Source organism: Micromys minutus, assembly GCF_963924665.1.
Source record: "Micromys minutus genome assembly, chromosome: 27".
Lineage (NCBI taxonomy): Eukaryota > Metazoa > Chordata > Mammalia > Rodentia > Muridae > Micromys > Micromys minutus.
This window is the reverse complement of record NC_137962.1, coordinates 28751681-28778521: the sequence shown is the minus strand read 5'-3', so window position 1 is coordinate 28778521 and position 26841 is coordinate 28751681. Positions and strand designations below refer to the sequence as shown.

Sequence of the window (26841 nt, the reverse complement as noted above, 5' to 3'; positions counted from 1 at the left end):
CTGAGAATCCACAACCCTCCTTCAGACCGGTCTCTCTGATACCATCCTCCTCTCCGCAAAGCCTTTCCTTTCACCTTCCCAATTCGCCCTGCCTTTAAGGCCAACTTTAAACCTATCTTTGCCACGAAGCAGTCACTGCTCACTTCCTGTATGTAGGCATATTGTCACTACCCAGCTTCCAACTCCAATGGTGTCCATATCTCTTGTCATGAAGAATGACTTAAAGTCTGATGTGTCTGAACACTAGTCCTTAAATACAAAGGTCAACTATTTGGTGACATGATTTGTATCTTAGAGCCTCACTATCCACTGATTGATCCATCAGCAATGGTGAATTTATTAGGTAGCAAAGTTTCGGGGTCAACCCCAGACTACCTAAATGATATGTATCCTTTTAAAATTCATTTTGATTTTGCAACAGTGTCTTATTAGGCAGCCCAAGTTAGCCTCAAGCTTCATATCACAATGAGCCAGTCTATTAGCAGGCTGTTTCCCAGGGATCTTTCGCTAGTCCCCTGGTTAGAGCCTGTACTACTTGTACAAGAACCACAAGTCACTAAATCTTTTGAACACTATGCCTTGCAGTACTTCTTTCAAATCCATTACATTTTATATAGAAGTAATTTAATAATTATCATTCAAGTCTATCTAAAAATAGGCTGGGTTTTGTCTTAATGTTTTGAGACAGGATCTCACTATGCAGCTTTGGCTGGCACAAAATTCCCTATGCAGACCAGGTTGGCCTCAAACTCAATAGGACATCTTGCCTGCCTTTACCTCTGCCTCATAAATGCTAGAGTTAAAGGGATACACCTCCACGCCCAGAATAGTTTCATTTTTAACAACCAAAGAACTCAGAAACAAAAAAAAATTGTTTTTCAGGAATACAATGTTTAATTGTGCATTATAACATACCTAAAATCCAGCCACATGACAACGTAGTGTGACCATTTAAACTGGCTTCATGTCTTTATTACCTGCTCTAGACATCTGCTAATAAATAGTGTTGTTTAACCAATCACTAAGAATAATAGCACACCACAGGAAATAAAAACTGGATGGTGGTATAAGCCTCTCCCACCACTAAGTAGATGAATGTTGACATTTCAGACACGTCTCTTATAACTAGTGTGCATCTGGTATAATTAGAAAAGTAATTTTATAATATTTACTACAAAATTGCCTCAAGATATAATGCTTTTGCTTTCTTTCTCTTTTTTAAAGATTTATTTATTTTTATGTATGTAGAGTACACTGTTGCTATCTTCATCCCATTACAGATGGTTGAGAGCCACCATATGGTTGCTGGGATTTGAACTCAGGACTTCTGGAAGAGCAGTCAGTGCTCTTAACCACTGAGCCTTCTCTCCAGTCCGTGCTTTTGCTTTTAAATGCCATCCTAAAATGACTTCTAGGCTTACAAGTTTATATACTTTACAGGGATACTAAAAACATGCATGTTTATAGAATAAAAAATATAATCTCTCATTTAAAACATGCAAAAGTGAAAGCCCTCTGGAGGACTTGTGATAGGGTTTTGAGATTTGAAGCCAAAGCATTCACCGTGCTCCCTTCTCAAGACCACATAACTTCTCTTCTATTCTTTAACTCAAATATGTGTTGCATTGGAATTACCTACCTCAGTTTTATCATTTAAAAGAAGAGAACAGTACACTAGAAGGTGTGTTTTGGAAGAACTAAAGTTGAGGATGTAGCTCTTTGGTTGAGTGCTTGGCAGATGCTTACAAGGTTCTAGATTCAAGAGGGGTAAGGGGAGAGAGACAAAGCCCACTGAAGTTTTATGTTAACACAGTAGTATTTAAAAGCTATCGTTTCTAGGTTAAATAGGTAAATTAATAGCTGGTATTGGATGCCCAGTTTCTTTCTCCTACTTTGGAAACAACTGGCCAATTCTTCCCTCTTCCTGATACCTATTCTTCCCTACTCCCTTTAAACAGAGCATCCACACCTCATCCCTGGCCTCTTTGACAAGCAAATGGGGTCTCTTAGGGACAAGCAGAAAGTGTCACCAGATGTCCCTATCACAGTCACGTCTTTGTTCTGTGAAAAATAAAACCAGTGCTGACAGTTACTAAGTACCACAAGTATTCACTGATACAAATTATTTCAAAGCTGACCATGACATGGGAAGTGATAAAAAAAAAATCATACGTACATCTGGCATTGCATGTATTCAAGCAGTCTGCTGTTTGTCCATTGAATGTGGACTATAGGATTAAAGTCATATATGAAATTCTACGTATTATTCCTCAGTGTCTATAACGAATCGAAAAACGTTTTAATAAGGTATCACTTTGTCTCCTTCAAAAACATGCCACTGCTTTTGGTGACTTGGGATAGCTCAGCCTCCACAAACAACACAGAAATCAGGATGTGTATTCCCTTTCCTTTGTGTAGCCACAGAAACCTTCATATCCCTCCGCTGGATGTCTTAGATATGTTACGCTCCCTGTTGCCAGGGACAGTGACAGCAAGTTTATGCTTCAACTGAAAGTGTTTCATGCTCCCTGGCTCTAGAGTTTATTCAGTGACAATAACACAGCTGCCATGGCTCTGGGGTCACTAACTACATGTGGGGAACCGTTGCTGTTACCTTGTCAAAAGATCCACTTGATATTTACTGGACAGCTGTGTAATACCAACACAGTCAAAAAATAAATAAATCACTCTTTGGATTTGGGGCATGATAAACTTTTGATCCAACTCAATTTGATATCAAAAGGACCAGATTGTCCCCACAGGGTCAGACAATGATGCAGCCGCCAAAGCATCCCTAGGAAGAGCAGCCCTCGGGCTGACGGGTCAGAACCAATAGGACCGGTAGTAAGCAAAGAGCATCCTGAATATGGGATAAAAGTCTCAATAGATGTACAATAGCCTGAGGCAAATGTTAGCAGGCGTGAGACCCTCCACAATGGTCTACGCTGATTGACAACAAAACTTCAGTCAGCCCCCCAAAATATTAAAGGTCTCTTGTGAATTAATCACTGTCCTGGACACTGTGAAGCGAGTCATTAGTTGACAAAAAAAAAAAAAAAAATGCTTACTTTAATAGATGGGAGTGTCTGTGCTAAGCTCACCATGAATACAGTGATGTCTTGTTGATGTCAGTCACAAAGCTCAATGATGGACTGAGCAGAAACCAAGGCACAATGAAGGGCAAAACAGTACAAATGCCTTAAACAGTGATCCAAGCGAGGCAGGGCCAAAAGTTCAGTTCCTGGAATCAAGCTATTGAAAGGCCAAGAATAAAGGTTCAGTTCATCCAGCAAAATAAGTTTATGTCTGCATTAAGTATTTTTAAAAAATGAAGAAAAATGGTTAAGCAGAAAGACTATTCTGTCCTTCTGAGACCCTGAATGAGCCTCTGTTTAAGAACAGGGTCTGGTCAGATGTTGGGAGTCGTTAGAAATATGTTGGTGTTAGACGGCCTAACTTCAAAACATGGCGAGGCGATGTCAGGAACAAAGAGAGGCAAAGAGATCGGTAGAGATGTGTTCAGACTGAGAGTGGGGAGAGAAAACAATCTGAAGGTAATGGAATGAATTTTTTTCTTGTCCCAGAAGCCTGGAACAAGGTAGGACAGAAGAACATGCCTCTCAGTCAGAAGCCCTAACGAAAGTCCCTGACTTTTAATTCTTGGCATTGTCTAGATGAGTCTAGCTTATATTTTTTGTTTATCTTTTGTTGTTCATTGATTCTTATTTGCTTTTTTTGAAGATGGGCTTTTTCTATGTAGCCTTGGTTGTCTTGGAACTCGCACTGTAGACCAGGCTGATCTGGACCTCAGAGAGAGCTACCTTACCTCTTCTGCCTTCCAAGTGCTGCGATTAAAGGCAAAGGCCACTCTCATCTTAAAATGAGAATAACAAAGATTAGAAGACCCAGATAAGAAGTCATGGGTATTCACTCTCTAACCTACAAGGAACCAGGGGCTAAATAAAATTTAGGTCTATTCTGTCCAGGGTTAGCAGACTGTAACAGTCAGTCCATCACTCCATAGTAAAGACCAGAGCGAAAGTAAAAGTGATGTGAGCTCTAAGCACAGGGGGAGGAGGAAAATACAGGACATGAGGCTTTCCTAAGACAGAAGCTACACTATCGGCATTTTATGAAAACGTACAAGTTGAGAGAGAAAAATGACATATTCAGACAACCAACGTGGGTCAAACCAGCTTGAGCTAAGCTGAAGGCTAAAGCAGAAGGAACAGAGAAGTTCAAGGCCCTCCTGAGCCATAGCAGGGATTCAAAGTCCTAGGGAAGAACCTATCTCAACGTGTAAATAAACAAACAAACAGGGGGACAGTTGTTGTCAATCCCTGACCACCAAAACAAAAACAAGCACACTTTTTTTAGTATAGACTGACCCTGACGTTCTATCTGATTTATTCACCAGGATCTGAGTTTTCACTCTTCTAGGGTAAATGCACACATTTCCCAGGCTGCAACCAACTAAATCTTGACTCTTCCACATTGATCTTCAAAGCAGACAGCTTCCCTATGGTCCAAGCTCATGCGTCCAGAGACGACCCGACATCTTCGTGTCGCGACGCCCAATATTCAGAGCCACAGTCTACACAGCATAGAGTTAATGATCTCATCCTTCTCAAAAACATCAGTTTCCTCTGAAACTCCTTTTCCTCTTGGGAAGCCGTGTGTCTGCTACTGTCTTGCAAGAGCAGGCGACTGAAAGGCACCTAAGGGAAGACTGAGCTCTTAATGACAACAGAACTCTACCGGTGACAAATGTTCAGCATACCTCGGGTCCTCGTTGAGGTCTTTGTATGATGAGACACACCATCATTCTACACAGGGGGTTAAAAAAAAAACCCCAAACCCAAAACACAGGAAACCAGGATTGACGAGGATGCATAGGAAAAACAAAATACGGAAATAACGGAGGACTTTTAAGTCGTGTCGAAATGGCATTAGAAAAGGAAATATTCTAGAAAAAGCTCCACAGGGGCTATGGTGTGCATCACAGTCAAGTCAAAGCTGACCAAGCAGTCAGTGTTATTAGCTATCAGGAAAAGGACATGTAGATCATGTGTGAGGATGGTGCACGCACACTCGGTGTATGTGTGCACTTACATTTCTGTGGGTATGAACGAACAGCTGCTAGTGAACCTTTGCGATCAGTATGTATGATGAAATTTCCACAAGGGAAATGAGAGAAAGGTAAGATTAGTGCAAAAATGGGAAAGCGTTAAAAAAAAAAAAAAAGGTTAAGCATAATGCTAAAGACTGGCTTTCATGGGACTTAATCATTAAGTCCTTACACTGCTACTGTAGGTAACACGATGTCCTTCCCGCTGTCTGTGAAGCTGGCTACTGTGACTGCAATGGCTGCCGGGGCAGACTCCTCCTCCGACAGGTCGCATGTAGCATGAACACATTCGTTTTTTGGCTTGTTTTATGGAATAGCCATTGGGTCTTGTATTGATAGGCAGACTCTCCTAAGTAAGCTGAGTTCACCTTTTTCTTCCCCTGCTTACTTCTCGTAGGCATTAAATTCAGGACTTCACACATGCTATGCGAGTAATCGTCTATGAAGCCACGTCTCCAGCCCTGGGACTGCATTCTTTAAGGGCAAAATCCGTATCCAGTTCATCATACATACTACAGGGCAGTGCGGAGCATGCTGAGTCCTTTGTTCTCAGCAGGTCTCAGGAGCAAGTTGAATTGAGCTGAAGTGACATACATTATTAGTCTGAGCCAAACTTAAATGGGATGGTCAGAGGTGGGAACCATTACTGTCCTCAAAACCTCAACTATTTCACTACTAGGATATGTCTAAGTAATTCCCGCTATACCATGAGCTTCTTACTAAATCATTACTAAATGTAATATACATTGTTACTAACTGTATAATATACACAACAAAAATATTCTTCACTTCACACTCAAGACCTGAGTCATAAAGCAGTATCACATAATTTATCCACGGGATGCTTTTCCAGCACCACCACCTCAGAATGGATCAGGGGAACTGACGTAAAGAAACTCAAAGAGTAACACTGGCAAAGACACATTATAAAAGAAATGTTATCATATGCATATACCTGTATCTAGTTTTTTTTTTTTTTTTTTAAAGTACAAAAATGATTGCTTCTGGAAGCAGAAACTCTTGGTGGAGCTTTTTTTTTTTTTCAGGTAGATATAGGGTATGACTCTGATTCAAATATACAAAAGCAGCTAAAATTTACATAAGCATGACCTGTACTGTGGATGTGGGGGTTTTAACTGTGATTGTGAATGGTATTTATTGTTACTTATATTGCACTATACGTAACAATATGCTCAGTTTTAGAAGCTTAGGTTCAGATGGCTCTTCTGCCTGGAGGAGAAAGGGGAACATCTTAGTTCTCCGAGCAGTGAAGGCAGCTCTCTGCTAATCACCTTTCATTGCATCCATTTAACTGTGAGTCAGGGGTGTGGAGGGCTGACTCAGCTCATTGAGGAGAGGAGAGGGGAGGGGAGGGGAGGGGAGGGGAGGGGAGGGGAGGGGATGGAGGAGGAGAGGTAAAAGAAATGAAACTGATAGGGAAAGCTCATCTCTCAGAAGCAAAAGATGGGAGAGAAATCTCCAAGGGTGAGAAGAGGAAGCAGGGCAATGGGGACTCAGACACAAAGCAGTCCGAGGGCGGAAGGCACAGGACATCTACAGTCTACCATTTACAGAGTAACCAAAGAAGAGCCAGAAGGCTCCAAGCACCTTGATTTAGGGACTACATGTTTTATGGTTTATTAAATTATAAATCCATATCTCGTGAATAAGCATGAAGATGTCAATTTCAGAACGGATGAAACCGAATTACTAGGAAATGTAAAGCCAAAAGGAGAGGAAAAATCAACCAGCCCTTACTAGTTCCTCAGTAGACGCTGTGTTAACATAGCTCCGTTGCCTCGGGGTCGCCATCGTGTTTGCTCTTGGGAACATAGTCACAACACAGAACCACAATCAGGGCCTCAGAACCTTTCCATTCCTTCTCTGTGCTCCACCCTGTAGTCATTTTAATGAGAATCACTCAAAGGCTCACATACCTTAGTCTCCAGTGGGTACAACTGCTTGGAAAGAATTATCTGTCTGTCTGTCTATCTATCTATCTATCTATCTATCATCTGTCTATCTATCCATCATCTATCTATCTATCTATCTATCTATCTATCTATCTATCATCTATCTATCTATCATCTTTCTATCTATCTATGTAGTGCCTGTGGATCAAGATGTAATATCTCAGCTACTGTTCCAGCACCATGCCTGCCTGCCTGTTGTCATGTTCCCTGACATGGTAACCATGGGTTTTAATTAATCCTCTGGAGCTGTGAGCCATAATAAAGTCTTTTAAAACTCACCTTAGTCATTGCGCTTCCTAAGAGCAACAACAACGCAAAAGTAGCTAAGACATACCCCTAATTAGTGGTGTTTCTTAGAAAAACACAAAAACTGGCCTAGAGGTGCCAGCCTCTCAGTAAGCAAGGGTAAGGTAGCTTAGCTTCGTACTACTGATTTTATCAAGATGCCCGGCTGCCCCTGCACACACAATTCAAAGGGCACAACAGAAAGCCAGTCCGACCATTATTTTTCTATTTATGCAACAACAAGCACAAAACCTTTAACATTTCTCAATAAACGCTAATCAGTGAGCACTAGGAATCAACCACCAGTCTGTTTTGTCTGTTAATACTAATATATTTTATACTGTATTTTCCAGCTTCTTAGTTCTGTTCAGGGGTATGTGTGTGCCTATGTCTGCATCTCAGATTAGTTTTATCTCAAAGTCATGGCTTCTTGATTACAGTTTATATTAATCTCTAAATATGCTACATTCGCCCCCCCCCCCCGCAAGGGGGTGTGGTAGGATAAAAGAGAAGGCTGGACAGCTAACTCTATGGGCCTAGGTAGCACAAGGGCAAACGATGGACTGGGTGCCCTAGGTTAGACTGCTGTCAGCACCTACATGCAAACACAGTCTGATGACAAATTCCAACTCTGAGGAGCCCAGGTAAGCTGAAAGAGGTCCCGACGGGAACGAAAGAGGTCAAGTTTCCCCCATAGAAAGGAAGTTTTCTTTCTTTCTTTTTTTTTTTTTACTTAATCGATTGTGTTTAGTTTCAACATCCTGAAAAAGTTATGTAAACCAACCAAGGCAAACACCCAAGATAGGACAACCAAAACAGGCTTTAAAAGAAAACTCTAAGACCCTAAAAGTACAAGCATAGTCAACAATAAGTTGGACTACTTTAATAAATCTTAAAATAATAGTTTCGTATGGCAAAAGATGTCTGTCCTGACTTCCTTGAGGGTTTAAGACTGACCCAGACATTCAAAGTGGTGTATGCCCTTCATATTCAAATGTAAATCAGGCCCAATGCCTCTGGTTTTTAACAAAAGGGTGCCAGCAACAACTGTCTTACTAAAGATGGCTTAACTCAGGCTGGGGGATGAGGAAGAACTACCCAAAGTACATCACCACTGAATTAAATAGTTTTTCTGTCAAGTTATTTGTTTGCTATAGAAAAAAAATTAATAGCAATGGTAACTGCCACTTAAAATGATTTACTAAACGCCAATGTATATTTCTGCAATCAATGCCAAAAGTCAGACAGATATAGCTGTTATTTAATGTATGCATACATAGTCTTATATACACAAATACAGATTAAACACACATCACAGACACACTCACGTACATACATGCTCTTATACACATACACACACATACATATACATATACAAACAGCACACATTTACTAGTGCCGATAATATAGCCTCATTAAGTTATCCCTTTAATTCCGACAACATACATATTACATATTACTTTTCACTTATTTAGGCCTTGCGGACTTTCAATGTGTATTGAGCAACTGCAGCACCATTTCCACTTGCAGTGCACCAGTGAAAGGGAAGAGAATTCTGGAAGATGGATAAAATGGTTTAACAGACGGTCTCAAGTCATCCTCACTGACCTTCCACCCCTGTTCTAGACAGGAGGAGTTGCCACGCGTTACAGATGAGCAAGGCTGACAAGATCACCTACCTCGTAATCTTGCCTTCTCAGCCTGACACTGAAGTTACCCAAACTGACAGATCACAACCACCCAAAAGCTCTAACAACACTTTTTAAATAAATATGACCCAAGTGTTAAAAGATACTAAGTGTAGGGGCTGGAGAGATGGCTCAACGGTTAAGAGCACTGACTGCCCTTCCAGAGGTCCTGAGTTCAAATCCCAGCACCCATATGGTGGCTCACAGCCATCTGTAATGGGATCTGATGCCCTCTTCTGGTGTGTCTGAAGACAGCCACAGTGTACTCACATACATAAAATAAATAAATCTTTTTTGTAAAAGATACTAATTGACGCAAAACTGGTATCAAATTATGCTCAAACTTAAAAATCCAATATCATTAAAAGCCTTGGAATTATTCAATGTTGAGAGCAACAGCCGCAGGAAACATGTAAAAGAAAAAAGAAAAAAATGAGATATCCCACAACGATGGACAACTATGAACCAAAGGTAACTGAGGGAATTTTACATTCAAAGGCAAGAACTAAACGGTGAGGGAGGGAGAAGTAAACTCTAGTTCTATAAGAAATTAGTTTAAAAATAAAATCAAGGGCAACTAGAGTGTGCTGCCAATTAAAAGGCAAGCTGGCCAAGGAGAAAATTTGACACGGAACACACCCCTGTCATTGCATTGCATACACTGACAGTCAAAGATGTAGACGCCACGTTTGGGCTGAGGAAGCAAATATAAAAAGAGCCAGGAATGAGAGCTGCAGTCTCCAGTTCAATGGGTGGTCCAGAACTCCCCATTCAGGACCAGATAGATGCAAACTAGGTGAGCAATAGGCTGCTGGAAGCGAAGCTTTCTGGGCTGAACCAGCAAAGTGAGAGAGATGCCTCACAGAGCATCTTGTTTTCAAGGAGCACAGCTGGCCCAGGTAGGACCCTATATTCAGTTCATCATCAAAGGTTTAGAATATCTCTTATAGGCAAATGTCTATAATGCTCTCTCTCTCATAAGTATGTCTTGATCTGGGTATAGGTGCAAAGTCCAAAATAACCACCAGTACATCTTTTTCTCCGAAACATGTATATTCTGAGTGAGCAGCACCCTAACCTTTGACCCCAGGAGAAGGTCACATGTAAGGTTACTCCCAGTGAACATGCATCAGGAACGGTAAGAGGAGACAGCACAGCTTTTACATCTACATCCACAGTAAGCAATGCTTGTTTATTAAACTTACTGAATCGAACATCCATAACATTTAATTACTGGAATAAAGAAGGTAACGTGCATTCAAATGTGATTCCTTAATGCAAGTCTCTGGAAAATCATTATGCACGTAAACTGAAGATGTCGGGCTCCAAAGAATGCGTGCGGATTATCTGAGATGGGAAAACACATAGAAAAGCGACTGAAAGAAACCCAGCGAAATTCTAACCGTCATTGTGTTAGACAGTGAACTCCAGCTGGTGGTCCTCTTCATCTGCTCCGCAGCACTTCTGCTAATGTGATATTACTTCAATAATGGGGAGAAATTGAATAAGATAATTTCCTTATAACATTAAAATCTGGCCCTGAGACAATCAGACCTGAAGAGCTACGGATGCATTTCCTGTTTCTAAGTATTGATCTTCTTTGAAAAATGTCCATAAATAAGGCTTCCAATGGCTCTGGGTATCTCATAACCTCATCAACTCCAGATACCAAAGAAAATGCATACAGGAAAGAAGAGGGCCTGGTCAGACAGCTCCGAAGCTGAAGGCCCTTGCTCAGTAAATGTAATGATTGCACAATTCTGAACCTGCATTTAGTTTCCAGATCCCATATGAAGCTGGAAAGAGACAACTCAGCCTACAAAGCTATCCTCTGACCTCTTTCCAAGGGTCCAAACACATCATTTTATAGTGTGTACACATGCACAATACAAGTTTACAGTAACACTGATATCTCTGTCCTGCTAGTTTACACACTAAAGCATTCTTGAATCCACTCTACAATGTAGAGACTTACTGCAAACATTCATGAGAAAAAGCATGAAAAAAAAATTACCTATAGTTTTGAAACTCATATGTAAGTGGTCCAGAAAGAACACTCACAATTTAGGATCTAATTTTGTCCCTATCCTCTTAGGTTATGTGAATCAAATAAACAATTCAACTCAAAAACTAATTGGTAGTATGGTAGTTACACTCCCTCTCCACCTCCCCCCCCCTCATACACACACACACACACACATGCACACACAAACACACACACAAATTAGGTGCAGCAGAGCAGGGCGGTATGTAGTTTATATGTGTAGTAGCTAATCAGGGAGGGGCTTAGATTTTACACATTGTTGTGTCATTCACTGAGATAAAACAATCAAAAACAGCAATGGGTCACACACCTTAGAAGGACTAAACCAATCACTGGAGTCTGTAATATTAACAAAAGACTCACTCTACCAGATTCATCTGCAATGTCACTTTCCATGTTCATGGGAAGTATAAGTCATCTTTCTTAGTCCTTTTCCAAAGCCACTGAAGTAAGTGAAGAGAGGACCCAGTCAAGACCACAACTGACACAGGAAGACACGTGACTGTGCAGTGCTCATGTAGTCTATATAGCACCTATTATTAATATTTACTATCACAATATTTATGTGATACCAGCATGTGATTGGCATTCAATAATTACATGATGAATAAGTGGACTAAGATCCAAACACTAAAGATTAGAATGAATCTTGCTGAGGACCGAGACGGTCTGTGACTCATCGGCACACTGTAATAATGGACTAGGGCTTGTCTTTTCTAAGGTCTCTTATTTCTGCTGGTTGGAAGAAGTCTCACTGGTTCAAAACACTAACTGACTTTGCTGCTATGCCAAAAAAAAAAAAAAAAAGTGAATGTCCACACTGAAATATTTATATAGTATTATATATTATATATGCATATATATAATTTCTTTGCCATGCTCAGAGATCTGAAACACTTCCATGCCTAGTGACAGACACAGCTTTCCAAAGTAGAGAATTATATCTAACCCTTGATCAACCCTCGGATGATTAGCTGCCGAGGGGGCCTAAGAGTCTCATCTTTCCATCTCCACAGCCGAACACTTTTCTTGTTCTTTCGTCTTAGACATAGTGGATGAGGCTGAACTGTCCCCATTAGATTAACCCTGAGGTTAAAGTGTAAATGACCTCTGGATGCTTAGATATCTATTTGCTTCATGTCAATAATAACAAACATCCAAATATTCAACTATAAGGATGCCATCAATACAAGACATCACTGCCTCCTTTATAAAAGAAACAACAGAGGCACTGTGTATTTTATTGTGAAGGAAGGAGGGAGGCGTTATAGGAGAAAGAACTGAGACTCTACCAACAGAACGGCCCCAAAAGCTCTCTATAAAGAGATACACACTTTTTAGATGACCGACCTCCCTTACAACCAAAACGTGCTCCATCCTTTGTGTCCCTCTGAAACAAGGTTGAAAGATCCAGAAATGATGTGGAGCTTAGGAACCGGCTGGAGAGAGAAGTAACCAGCAAACAGCGAACTCAAAAATCGGACTTCCGATTCTGTATCTCCTTCCTGGTCTCTACAAACAACCCTTACCCTCTCCTATCCCATTCTGCGGCCATCTTCCCTAAAATAAAATTATTACTGGAAGATGTGATAATGCTTCAGTATAATGAAGGGGGAAAAAACACTTAAGAGCCAAGATGGGGCTTAGGCGGTAACCACAGGCCCCAGGCCTAGAATTCATAAGGGAGGGAAGGGAAATAGGTATGCTTTAAATTATTTCATAACTAGACTGTTAGCAATTGCACTTATATGACTGTTGTGAAAGCATCAATGTATGTAAATACTAAAAATAGCTTGTGTAAGCCAGGTGTGGCAGCACACGCCTTTAATCCCAGCACTTCGGCAGATCTGAGTTCGAGGCCAGCCTGCTCTACAAAGTCCAGGACAGCCAGGATTCTGTTACCCAGAGAAACCCTGTCTTTAAAAAGCAAACAACAGTAAAATAAAGCAAATCAAAACCAAAGTTGGTATGATTTTTCTTTTTACAGCACAGTTCTGATATCTCTCATATTTCAATATGCCAGACTCACAAAACCTTAGCCTGGGTTTCTGCCACAATGGTCTTTCTTTACTTTTGCAAGGTCTTCATTGGAATTACTAGTTAAGTCCTAGACTTGAAAGATCCATAAAGCAAAACTAGTGGGTAGCAATAGTGGAGATACTCATCTGACCACCGACCAAAGTTTCAATATATGCCCTTTAAGAGGTACTTAATGTCATCAAGTTATATATGATACTTGATTTCCAGATGATTCAAGAAACACATGAAGTCCTAGATCCACACTGCAAATCAACAGAAGACTGTTGTGTGACCTCACATAAAGGCCTCTACATCTCTAGGCCTCCGCCAACAATTCTCAAGAGGCTCTGAGCAGCTAGCCTCCTTTCTGCTTTAAAATTCCCTTTGCCGATAATCCTAAGACACCAAAATTATGTCTAATGCACAATTTCAATGATTCCTAAGAAGAAAATGACAAGTCAATCTTAATGCAATTCTTAAACATTCGGCGATATTTCATTATAACCATGGAATAATCTCTAACTTGCCTGTCGTTTGTTTGAAACGAAACTGCAACCACAGGAAAACTGTTTTAATACTCTGAGAAGGTTAAATTAAGTTAATCCACAGGGGGGGGAAAAACAGATGAAATACAGTGCCCGGGTCAGGAGAAATACTAAAACACCAGCCAATTTGCTGCTTATGATTAAAACTGCTCTAATCATATAAGGTATATGTTGCCTTCTACAAATATGCATCTTGCTTCCTAATCTAGATAATGCCAGATCATGAATCATTTTGACAGAAAATAACGATTCCTAAGTCAGAGTCTCACAGGCATGTAGTATGTCTTAAGGAAGAAAACCCAGAATAATGTATTGCATTGTTTGCGAGAAAAATCGATGAGAACCAAAGAGCAGATTATGGTATTAGCCTCCCGGGAAATTTCTGTTTTCACGGCTTCACTAAACTAAAAGCCTAGTACGAAGTCACTATCAGGTGATTACTCTTTAGAATAGTGAGCAATTAGCAAATCAGACAGCAGGAAGGTGAGCAGCAGCGATAATAAAAAGTGAAACCTGAAATCCGGTGCCATCCTAAGTAATAAACTTGCTCGGCCACACCTTTCACACTTACGGGCTGGTTAGTTTTGTCACCTTTACACACTTAGGAAGAACCTCAGCAGAGAGGTTGCCTCCATTAGACTGACCTGTGGGCGTGTCCGTAGGCATTTCCTTGACCAATGATAGAAGTGGGAGGGCCCTGCACACTGTGGTTGGAGCTACCTCCAGACCTCCGCCCTGAGTTATATCTGAAAACACGGTTCCTCCACGGTTCGCGCTTGAGTTCCTACCCTGACCTTCCTCAATGATAGTGTGATCAGGGTGTGTAAGGCCAAATAAATTCTTTCCTCCTCAAGTTATGTTTGATCCTTGGGTTTATCACAGCAATAGAGAGAAAAGCAGGAGAGTTATTAACCCTTGGCTGAAGAAAAACAGAACTAACCCATGTTTTATGAACGAATGAATATCGTTGACTTTCAGCTGAGCATCTTCTATCTCTTTGATCTCTTCTGTTTCCTTTTATTTCCTCAACTAACGATCCCAGCCCACAGGACAAAGGAGGCTGATGTAAGTGGATATCTTGAGTTCAAGGCTGGCCTGGTCTACAAAGCCAGTTCCAAACTAACCAGTGCCAGACAGTGAGACCCTGTCTCAAATAAATAAATAAACAAACAAAGCAAGCTTCAGTAAAGTAAGAACACAGCGAGCTGAAACACAAATTTGAGTAGAGCTCAATGGCACATGCCTTTAGGCCCAAAACCTCCGAGGCAGAGGCAGACTGATCTGAGTTCAAGGCCAGCTTGGTCTAGAGTGAGTTCCAGGACAGTCAGGGCTACACAGAGAAACCCTGTCTCAGGAGAAAAGAGGAAAGAAGGAAGAAAGGGAGGGAGGGAGGAAAGAAGGAAGATCTGATAGTATGCATTAACCCAAACTCACTGTCAAGGATATTAGAGCCCTGCCAAAGCCAAGCACAAAAATTTTAGTGGTCAGGTACAATGATATGAAAATATAGGGCTGGACAGATGGCTCAGTGGTTAAGAGCACTGACTGCTCTTCCAGAGGTCCTGAGTTCAAATCCCAGCAACCACATGGAGGCTCACAACCATCTGTAATGGGATCATATGCCCGTTTCTGGTGTGTCTGAAGAAAGTGACCGTGTAGTCATATAAATAAATAAATCTTTAGAAAATATAAAGGTCCTTCCTGAATCTCCCTTGGTAAGTACTCCTTTCGGAATTCTGCCGAGCTAAGGTATTTGAAAAGGGAAAAGTAACAAATTCTTGTCCACACTCAGAAAAAAAGAAACAAAAAGGCCACATCATTTCATAATGCCTCAATGTCTGAGGTGAAGAATTTAAGTTGTTTAACTGATCTGTCAATTTCTAGTCAGTATAGGATTAAGATGAGGATAGGAAAAGTGCTAAGTTCGATTCTGTAAATGCCATCTACCTAAGCCAGCCATTCAATGTAACTGCTCTGAAGCAGCATTCTACATGCATGTTCATACGGACATGCATGTACACTTATGCGCAAAGAACCACACACTCGAATGCTCAATGTTCGGTCTATCAATGTGTAAGGGCGTGTTCGTCTGCATGTCTGCGGCTCCTTCTGTGTCTGTGAACATCTACTTGACAATTCTAACTCACTTGATTAAAGCAGACTCGCCAGTGAACACAGGAGGCAGCGTGTGTGGCTTTTAAAGTTTCTACTAGCCACATCTCTAAAGAGAGAGAGAGAAAAATAATCTAGACCAAGTTAAAACCTGACCTGAGATAAATCTTCAGACTCCACCTGGCAGGAAGGAGAAAAATGTGTCTCACGGATTGCTTTCTGACTGTCACGGAGGTGTGCGAGAGTATGTGTCCATGAACACGCACAAACACACACACACACATGCACATACCACAGACACACGTAAAAAAATATTAATTTAAAGTTAAATTTTAGTTATGCAGCTTAACCATATTTCAGGTGTTCCAACTGCCCCATGAGACTGAATATTAGGATTATCTTCTGAATCTATATCCCTTGCCAGTGAAAGACAACCTACGGACAACTCACATACAAAATATCCTCAGAATAAAAACCATCCTCCCTCAGTGAGAAACTTTCTGTTCAGCAGCTTTTACCCCACAGGTGCATACGTCTCAGGCGCTTATTTTACAAAGCCTCTAAGTCCAACAGAACACAAGCACCTAGAGAGATCTCTTGCTTTTATGAAATACAGCCAAGTCTCCATTGCTCCTTATCTCGTCATTCAGTAAAGGAGAAAGATAGGTCAATGGGTCAAAAGCCTCTGTTAACTTTGTGTCTAGACACAGCATTTGTATAATTCACTTCTCCTGCTGGTGAGCTGGAAAACAGATTGACTTGTGGTGCACAGGAAAACTTCAGTTCAGTCCCTCTCTTTGTGAACGCTCTCTCTCTCTCCTCTAGGATGCTGAGATGAATAGTTGGCCGAATCCGTTTGGTTGTAATTGACCTCCTACAAGACGAGGAAGAAGCAGAGTAAAACTCGGCCAGGCATAGTCTTGTCTCTCACCTGTACAGGCTTCAGGGGTAAGAACCTGGGCTGTAAACGTAAGCTTTCTGGGTTGGAGCCCTGTTTCTGTCATATGCTATTAGTCTAATTTTGGAAGGCTGACTTAATAATCTTCCTGCTCCGGTCAGTAAGAGAGACATAAAAATGACAGCATTAAAGTCACAGATTATGAGGAATGAGATTTTTTTTTTTTACCTGATATAAGACACACGAGCACTGTCTTGACTCTGATATGGTCTATGTGCAACGTTTATTACTGATTTTAGCTCAGAAATCAGAGTAATAGACACAGAACAGAATCCCAATATATGTGTTAGGAAGTGTCTAAGCCAGTGGTTTTCAACCTGTGGGTTGCAACTACTCTGGGAGGGGGGTCAAACAACCCTTTCACATGGGGTCACCTAAGGAAATCACTGATATTTAAATTATGGTTCATCACAGTACTAAAATCACAGTTATGGAGTAGCGACAAAAATAATGTTATGGTTGGGGTGTTACCATAACACAAGGAACTATATTAGTGTTGCGTGCAGCATTAAAAAGACTGAGAACCATTGGTACAAGTACTTTATAAGTGTTATAATGGTATGTGATATATAAAGCCCCTTTTAGCCTGTATATAGGAAGTTTAGAGGGTTCAGATGAGAGAGCAATGTACTTAATGGAAAAAAGAAAATCCCAGCTTCACCAAACTGAACCTTCACAATGTAGGTCAACAAGTTCTGTTCGTTTGTACAGCCACCCGGATGGCTCAGACCTGTTTTCCTAGCATGGGGCAGGCCAAACGACAGGTAATCCTTCTCCTCAAACATCAGACCCACATCCTTCTGTAATGTAATGTAACGTAAGATATTTATTTATTGGTCATTACCACCTTAGGCCTAGTCATGACTCTGTTCACTTCCAAGATCAGAATGAATAGAATGGTCAACAAATTCACCAATGACATTGTAGAAAACGTACACAAAGGAATCTCAAATCTTTATTAACAGATGGTTTCTCACAAGCAAAATTTCCATTTCCATGGTCATTTTGTGTTTTGGGTACCCCGCCCCCGCCCCGCCACCCCCACCCCTACCCTGTTCCTACAACCATTCATAATCAGAAGCCCTGATAAAACAGGCTCCTACTGGCCTTCCTGTCTTTGCCTTCTATTTCCCTGGCCCTGGTGCACACGTTAATTCCAAACCTAAGTTAGGAGGATGAGTAGGAAAAACTATCTCATCTAGTAATGGAAAATATCGTCCAAGGATAACAGAAAAGGGGAATAAATTTTTCAATGTTTTACAACAGGAGTGTGTAAAGAATCATAAAACTGTCGCTCCATTCTCTGGTAATTGCATTATCTGCAAAATAAAGGAGTCAACATACCTTCCCATTTCTCTTTTTATTCCTTAAGACAATTAAAGACCTAGGACTTGGCAAAACTGAGCTTAATCAAGATTTGTCACTAAAATAGCCATAGGAACGCTTACATTACGTAACTTGCAATCATTGTTCGACTAAGACGTTGCCAACAGATGTTTACACATTCTGGATTTCTCCAAAGACAGGCTATCTTTATAATCCTTACACTGCCAATGTAAAACTGTTTTATCAGAGCGATGGAAGCCATGCACTTGGTCTAGGGTGAATGCTTCATTAATTTTTCAGTGTGATGATGCTGCAGTTTTCCAAGAGCAACCGTCTTAGTTCTTGCGATGCATCAAAACAGCCAAAGTACATCGAATATCCATGCCACCGTCACTAACCACAACACTGTAACATAGCCAGCCAGCATTTCAAAACTCAACCCCAGGCGTGTGTGATGTCACTGTCAACAACCAGGGTGCTTAACTAACCTCAGGTTGTTCCTCCCAGTCGCCCATCTAACCCTCTGGCTTGCTGACGTTGCCTGCCTTCTCCGGACCTCCAGCGGGTGCATATGTCCCGCCACACACTCCCCACCAGGACACCTGCGAGGCCAGGTGTCGCGACGCGCGACAGCCTGGGGACCCGAGTGGGCGCGAGCCGTGCGCTTGTCACCGCGACGCTTTGTCTGCCACTCGGAGCCCGGCGCGGCGGGGGCTGGGCCCGGGAGGAGTAGGGGACAGACAGACACCTCGGGCCCACCTGCAGGGCGGCAGCTGCGGCAGCGATTCCCGGGGACACCGGGTGGCGCTCACCCTGAGGCCAAACGTGAGGCGCCCGTGCAGCGAGCTGCGCCCGATCCGCAGGGGTTGTGTTGGGGGTGGGGGGAGGGTGCCGGTGACGGCCGCTGCTGTTCCCCAGAGAAGCCGCGATGCGACGCACCGGCCCGGGAGCGGGAGGCAGGGGAACCCGCCCGCCCGTCCGCCCGCAGCTCACCTGACAGCCACGCGCACCGAGCTCTCGTCCGCGGCGCCCAGCATGCCTGCGGCCGCCCGGGTCCCAGCACTGAGCCGAGCGCTCCGGGCAGGCGGCGGCGGTGACGGCGGCGGCGGTGACGGTGGCGAGGGCTCAGCGTCGTGCTCCAGCCATGTTGGGCGACTGAATGGAAAGGTGGCGGCGCGGAGGCTCGGGAGGGGGCGGTGACTCAGGGCGGCGCCGCCCCTTGCCCCCACTCGCCGGGCTCCGCGCTGCCCTGCGTCAGCCGTGGCCGGTCCGGTGCGCCCCGCCCCAGCGGCACGGCCAGGCGGGCGCCGCACCGCGCGGAGGCGAGCCCACCCCCTCCCCCTCTCATCCCCTCCCCCAGGCGCGTCCCCGCAGCCACCTGCCCCTTCTGCAGCACGGACCTTGACCCCTTTCCCAGACCGGGCTCTGCCCTCTACCGGATCCCTTGGGACGTGGAACGTTCCCCCCCCCCCCACACACACACACACACACTCAAGCCTCTCCAGTGCTTGACTGTTCAGTCCTATGAGCTTGCAAAGTGCCCCGGACCCTGGTACTGCCAAGCGTTTCCACACTGTTTTCCATGGAGGCGAGCAGCGTGGTTAAATCCTTGCAAACGGATTTTCTTTCCCTGCTGGCCTTTCAAAAGCTCCTCCCGGGATCCTGGGATTCTGTCAACAGTGTTCCATTGTGTGTTCTGCACGTCATCATTGTCCTTCCACACGCCTTTAGATAGCTCTGTGGAAACAGTCTTTGTTAGCTTTGCCACAGAGTATCTTTTGTGGACTGTTGCGTACATTTCTGTAAATAAACATGTGGGTTCACATAGAACAGTGGAATAGACTGAATGTCACTATCTAAATAAAGCACTGGCCCAAGCAGATATAAACTAAAATCACACACCTGATCGCCCTGCTCAGAGGGTGTACCAGTAGGTAGTGCACATTGGGTTAGGAAAGAAGTCTGAACCTCCTATCCCCACAGGAAGACGTCCTATGGTATTTATTCGCAGAGATAGTCCTACATACTCTTGTTTCTTATCTTGCCACCTTTAAATTGTTACAGACAACATAAGTGGAAGGTAAGAAAAAGGTTATAGTGTCCCTCTGTGTGCCAAACCGGTAGCAAAGCTGTCCTCTGCCTTCGCCCTGGAAAGCCTGCCCTGGCCTCCACATTTATCCACCAACATAATGGAGACGTATTCGTCCTAACTTGATAGGTCCAGGCCTGGCTGGATCTGGTTTGACCACCTTGTTTCTGCGATAAATGTCACACAAAGGACACACACAACAGAACCTAGTTAGTAAAAAGCAATATATGTTATTACCTTTTCAGAGTCTTCACTTTAAATAGCAACAGTTCCTGTCTCAAGAAGACCTGTCACAAAGCATATGCTACAAGAACTGGGCAGGTAGCTTAAGGGAGTGGAGGAAGCAAAGTCAAGAATACATCGAATAAAAGAGAGCTATTTCCTTGCTAAGGAGGTAGCTGTTCCCCATACTGCCTGGACTAGATCTACTGGAATGCAGATCCCCCATTGTTCCAGTTTGGGGTTCGCTTGCATTTGTTGTTTCTCTGGTGAAAAGGCAAAATCAAATCTTTATGTGAGAACACCTTAGTTTTAAAGGTTAACAAGTAATTCAGCACAGTATTCACACACCATGAAAAATCAGGTTATGTCTGGCCAACTCCAGTCCCGAGCCATCAGACTGAAATGTGTGACCAAAAAGCATCAACGATAGCTGTTTGGGGTTACGTTGCTCACGGTTTCAGTCAAAGGTCATGTAAAACTTCAGAACCCTAAATGCTGAATGTTCTAAAATTGATGGTTAGTTTTGAACGATATTTGTTTGAGATTGCTTCATATTTCCTTGTAGCTCTTCCAAATAATAACCTTACATTAAAGCAAATCTTAAGGTCAGAGCTTTTACCATGCAAGGGTTTAAATCCTGTTCCGAACATTTATTTACTGAAAGTTTAGGAGACAGCAGCTATGGGCAAACAGCGCTAAACACTGGTGGCGTGGAGAATAAGCCAATGCCATGACTACAAAGAATTAACTGTTTAGTTCTGGGATTTGAAGGTCTGTAAGTATGCCTATATATATATATAGGCCTATATATTACAGAGGCCTATATATATATATAGGCAAATATTACAGAGAAAGGTAAATTCAAAATTATAAAAGACCAGGATGGGCTCCCAGTGTCTCCTCTCACCTCCATACTAACAGGATGACATAAGCCATTCCTGTTATTCTGTGGCCTGAAACTTTCCACTGGTTACCTAACACAAAGAGCCTAAATTTTTCTAGACCCGGGCCCTTCACACTCTGGCCTCATCCTTAGCCACGTGGCTCCTTAACTACTGCTTTTTGGTGATGTGGGTTTTCTGGTTCTGGGGCACCACGCATCTGTTTGCCTGCTGGGAGTCTTTGGAGTGGCTATTCCCTTGGCCTGGAATGTTCTTTCCCTGAGTCTTTGTATGGCCTCCTTTTTTTAACATTTCAGTGTTCGGTTAAGCGCAGTTTTCCCCCAGAGAGGCTTTCTTGACCACTCTCTGCAAAGTAGCACCACTCAGCAAGGGCCAATTTACAGATCTAAGGCAAAACCATAATCTATAAATGGTAATTGTGTTAGAGATGTGAATAAAATGCTGTTGAATGAATAAAATACAAGGCTTTTCCCTTCTGTGGTCTCCTTAGTTACTGTGTTTCATTTGTAAAGAAGCACGGTTCTCTCTATAGTAAAAAATTTAGATTATTTCTATGAAGCTTACTTCATCTTCATATCATCCATTGCCCGTTCAAATGGGAATACAAAAGCATTTGATGCATGTGAAATCATAAAAAGTGTAAAATTCCCGTTTATAATGTTCTACAAGAATACGTATCTCATTCATTCCAACGTGAACGGTAAGAACACTGCTCAAGAGTAACTCAGAAACTAGGTTATCAGTTTGGAACTGGGGAGCTCCATTCCAGAGAACAAACCCAGGGCTTGGTATGTGGTACGTGCTCTACAACCGAGAGCTCTTTCATCTCTTAGTACTCCTCCATTCTACTAACTCAGGCTTCTGATGGACCATCCTGCCTTCATCTTGGGTTTGAAAGGCATCTTACAGTAAAGACAAACTAGGCTCGTTCCTGTTTGTGGTCCAATCTGTTTCTCAAGGATTGAGCTATGCCCCACCTGTGACTGTAACTTCAAATGGTTCTGAAGGGCCTGTTCCAGGAAATGAGAACCGTGTCTTTGTTTCAGAAAGTAGCCATAACTATCTTACCATCCTACCTTTGTTTCAAAAGGCCTACCTGTTGCTATGACGACCTTATGACCATCTTGCAACCATGTCTTTGCTTTGGGAGGTCGTTATGACTAAGTTGACATGTTTATGTTCTGTTCCTCCAACCCCTCCTGTTTTGCCCACTAAATCCCCACTTGGAAACCTCCGACCCCTTAGCTGTGAGAACCTCATTTTGCTCACTTCCACTGTTGACCTCTTGAATCCCGCCTTAGAGTGAGGCAACCTGTGTAGGAGAATGAAAAAGCTTGCTTTAACTAAGCTGGCCGTGGTGAGTTGGGTCTGTGGTCTTTCTTCTCACATCTTTGGAATTAACACTTGTAAACAGCAAGTGAGGAAGCTGGTGGGCAGGCTCAGTCATAAAGAGTTTGTACAGTTCTTCCTAGTGCCCAGACCAGGAGGTTCACGACTGCCTGTAATTCCAGTCCCAGGGGACCTGACTCCGTCTATTCAACTCAAAGAATACAGGCACTCAGAAGCACACATACCTACCCCTGACCCACACATACATACCATTCCCTTTCATTTAGCATTGTCCAAGCCAGTGGTTGGCTCCCTGAGTAAGAAAGGGTAAGGCTGTGGGTTCTTTGGTGTCAGTGTTTGTGTTGATGTTGTTTTGGAAGGTCAAATTCTTCCTCAACTGCAAGTGAGTCAACCTCCTACTCTCCCTGACTGTGAATCTCACAGAACTCTCCAGGGGAGCTCTGTTCCCAGCAGAATTCTAGGTTTAGGGGAGATTAGGGAATGCTACCTAAGGACAGAGCCACCAGAAACAGAGGACACGCCCTGCTACATATTCACATTCTCCTGCTTACCTACAAGCGTCTTAATCAAAACACGGGTGTAAAGATAAAATTAAGAATCGCAAGGCCAAGGATCTCTGAACCAAGAAGCCTTACTAAAATAAAGACAGGGTTCCCTCTGTGTGAGGGGGGCTGGGGTTAAAACTCCTGTATGCTCAATGGTCTGTATTTGTTAGTGGCCACTAGGGGACATTCCTCTGCTTTTGTTGTTCTTCACCTCTTTTCCTCCATTCCTAATGTCTGATTCAAGATAGTAGTGATGGTTTCTGTTTTACTCGTCCGCCTTTTCTACGGATGTTTCTACAGCTCCTTCAGCAATGGATAAATATGGAATCATAAGTGTCACTTAATATTAGCTGCGTGATTATGTAGCTTTGGACGAGATAGACAAGCCTTCTACATCTCAGCTCCGTGGGTAGAAACAATGGTTTCCTTCTACAAGGAGCCATTTTGGTGACTGAGAGAGCAACTCTAACTTTGCTAGCTCCTTCTAGGGGCACGGCACACTGCTAGCTAATTTTATTATGAGTGTCTTTTTAAATATAGAACTTCGTAACTTATAAGTAACAAATTCATTTCTTACAGTTCCAGAGGTCCAGACATCTAAACAACACAAGGTGCTGGCCTTTGGGTAATGCTATGGTCACCCTAGAGAAGGCGCACCTGTCTAGCAGAGGGAGAACCTTCCAGCGCACCCAGTACAGGCGGCCACAGTAAGAACCAGTAAGAACAGGAGCAGCCTCCCAAGATTTCTTCCTCTAGGCCATCCCCTCTGCCCGGGTTTCCACATTCTAATCACTCATTCAAAGTTATTCAACTCTTCCTCTTCGCTGCAAGCAAAAAGATTTTTTTTTCCTTTTAGCTTCTGATTATAACTCCATATGCAAACAACTGGTTTTGAAAAAGCATGTCTAGACAACCATCTGCCCAGAAACATTTTGGGTTTAAAAAAAAAAAACGTCTGTAACAAGCTAATATTTAATACTGCAACAACAACAACAGCAAATCTGCAGTTCCTGGATGGTTCTTTTTATGCCCCCTTCCCCTCCCCCTCAGTAACAATGTGTACGGGTGCTAAGTCCTGACATGCATTAATTTTCTCAATGACTCTAAAAAGTACATATAAACATATAACTATTATATCTGCATTACATATATGCAGGAAATGAGGGCTTCCCAACAACTTTTATTTATAAAAATTATATCAATACTTCAGGTTCAACTGAAAACAAAACAAAAGCAAGACCTAAGTCAGTCCTCGCTTTCCCCACCCCTCCCCTTGAACCCCATCCAGGACTTTTTCTTCTTTCAGATCTGCACTGTGTTTTCCTTTTGCCTTTGTTGTGGTAATGATCATCTTCTAACTCTTCAACTAGGTTAGCAATGTATAAAGGGCAGAGCTTGTAGAGGACCCACCAGGGCAGCTCAGACTTAATCGGTTGAGTGAGTAAATCACTGGTTCCCAGAAGAAGAGCATTCTATGCTTTGATGTCAACACAGGACACATTCTCATAAATAAGCAGCTGCCTCCTGGTTGGAGTTCGCAGAAGACTGCTTCCAGACCACAGTGTCTGAAAAAGGGGAGCGTGCACTCGATCGGGAAGGAAACCAGGGCACCTGACAGCCTCTAAACCAGCACATTTTAGAAATCAAAACCATCTTAGATTCCAATCCACCTCCGTTTGTTTTACAGTCAGGGGGAGAACTGAAGGCCATCACCATTGTTACCCCCTAGCTTCCCCCACAATCCTCATCTAACACAGGCATTGCCCAATAAATTACTAGTAGACTGTAGTAAATTAAAATCCAGGTAACACAACTCCCTGTCCGGGGTTCTTAATGCTCCAAATTTAGTTTTGATATGCATTTCATTTCTTTTCTCTTCTTTTTTTTTTCTTATAGGTTTAGAAAATCATATCCTACATATGTTGTTGGCTGTTTATGAAGAGTATATGCTAAAAATTAAGAAAAGGGTCAGCTTTTGTTCTTGAAGGAGTCGTTCATTTAATAAAAAAGTAATTGTTAGCATGTTTTTTGCTGCCTATGTTTCGTGGTTTTGAGACAAGGTCTGGGATAGACCAGTCTGGCTTTAAAGTACCTATATAGATAAAGATCACTTTGAACTCCATATCTTCCTGCCTCCACCACCCACCCAATTGTGTTCATTTATTTTTAATGAGTTTTAACATTCCTGGAAAAAAAAATCAAAATTTTATCTAAATACCACGCGCACATTTTCTCATCTCTATTTTTAACATTAATGGGAATTTTTTTCTTTTTCCTTCTTTTTAATCTATTTACATTGAAAGAAGTTTGTAAATCACTTCTGCGAGAGTGCTAAAATTATTCTTCTAAGGAAAACAAATAGTAAGTAACTAATCTTCCTTTCACTGAGAGCCAAAAAAAAATAAATAAATAAAAGGCAAAACTCGAATAATTTCTAAATTGAAAATTATACCTAAGATACCCATGTCTCAAGGAAATTCAAAGAACAAAACCCCCTGTAAGTGTTTTGGACTTTTGTTGAGTTTCCAGCTGGTGGGTATTGCAGACTGCCTGATTACCCCAAAGCACTGGCCCAGTTAATTGCATTCAAATGCAAATTATAGCTATTCAGTCACGCTGGCTTAGAGCCAAGTTCTTAAGAGGCATGCCCCGCCCCCTCCTCCCAGACACCCGCCCCACTCTCTCTTACGAACTGTGCAGGACCAAACTTGACTGGCAGTTGGAGAGACACTCATTCATTTCAACTTGGTTCTTTGTGCGTTTGGAGCAAGAAGGGTTGTTTGTTTCTTGGGGGTTGGGGCGTGGGGAGGAGTAATAATATAGAATTTAATTGCCAAAAGATAATTTTATCTGTTTTGAATTAAAAAACGAAACCCTCCCGCCCTTCTTATTTACACATCGACACCGCCATTATTCTCCTGTTGTGTTGATTTTTCTTCTAAACATGTCTATTTCCTAATTCCCTCTCCAAAGAGCTGGCCTGCTTCGAGGTACATTGCTGTAGAGAACCCCAGTTTCCAGACCGCACCTATCCCCTTTATAAAGCAGTGGGGTTTCAACAGAGCTATTCTGTTTCTAGTACAAGAGCCAAGGTAGAATGACTCTGCATCGTGTTTGTCAAAGCAAACAGCAGCCCTCTGCCAGTGCACCACAGGGCCCACACTGATCTTTTATCTGCACTAATAAATACTTGTATCAGTGAGTTTATCAAAATGCAGCAGCTACCTTGACCCTTGATTTTATCGATGCTTCGGATTTACCCCGCCCCCTCACCTGGGACTATAAAAGATCAGATGTGGCAGGCAGAGTCACTTAGCCAGGAAAATTGTCAAAGGGTAGGTCTGTCCCCAGGGCACATGAGACACAGCTCACTTTGAAGTGATACTTAAAACTGCTTGTCACCTGGCCCTTCAGGTGACAACTTCTTCTCTGGCCTCTAAGGCAACTTTCCTGACTTCTGTGTCAGCTCTGGACCTTCAGCACACTAGTACCAGTCCTATGGAGTCTCGAGCCCCTTTAACAAACCCCTCTTGGCCGTTTACATAGGTACACACATATATAAGTGTGATGTGCGATAAAAATGATTGGAAATGGTAATTGAGAGTGAAACAAGAGATCACAGTGCGCTCGACTTTAAATTATTCTACAGTATGGA

The 26841-nt window shown here is 42.5% G+C and overlaps 1 protein-coding gene across 5 annotated transcripts in view; it reads right to left on the bottom strand.

Moving 5' to 3' along the window:
- KIF21A (kinesin family member 21A) overlaps window positions 1-19225 on the bottom strand; it is a 112314-nt gene extending 93089 nt beyond the window's left edge. For all 5 annotated transcript variants that reach the window (XM_080938882.1, XM_080938884.1, XM_080938885.1 and 2 more), the window contains exon 1: window positions 19072-19225. In XM_080938882.1, the coding sequence (XP_080795008.1) occupies window positions 19072-19115 (44 nt within the window). In that variant the 5' untranslated portion in view covers window positions 19116-19225. The remainder of the gene's footprint in view (window positions 1-19071) is intronic.
- Between the last annotated feature and the right edge of the window lie 7616 nt (window positions 19226-26841).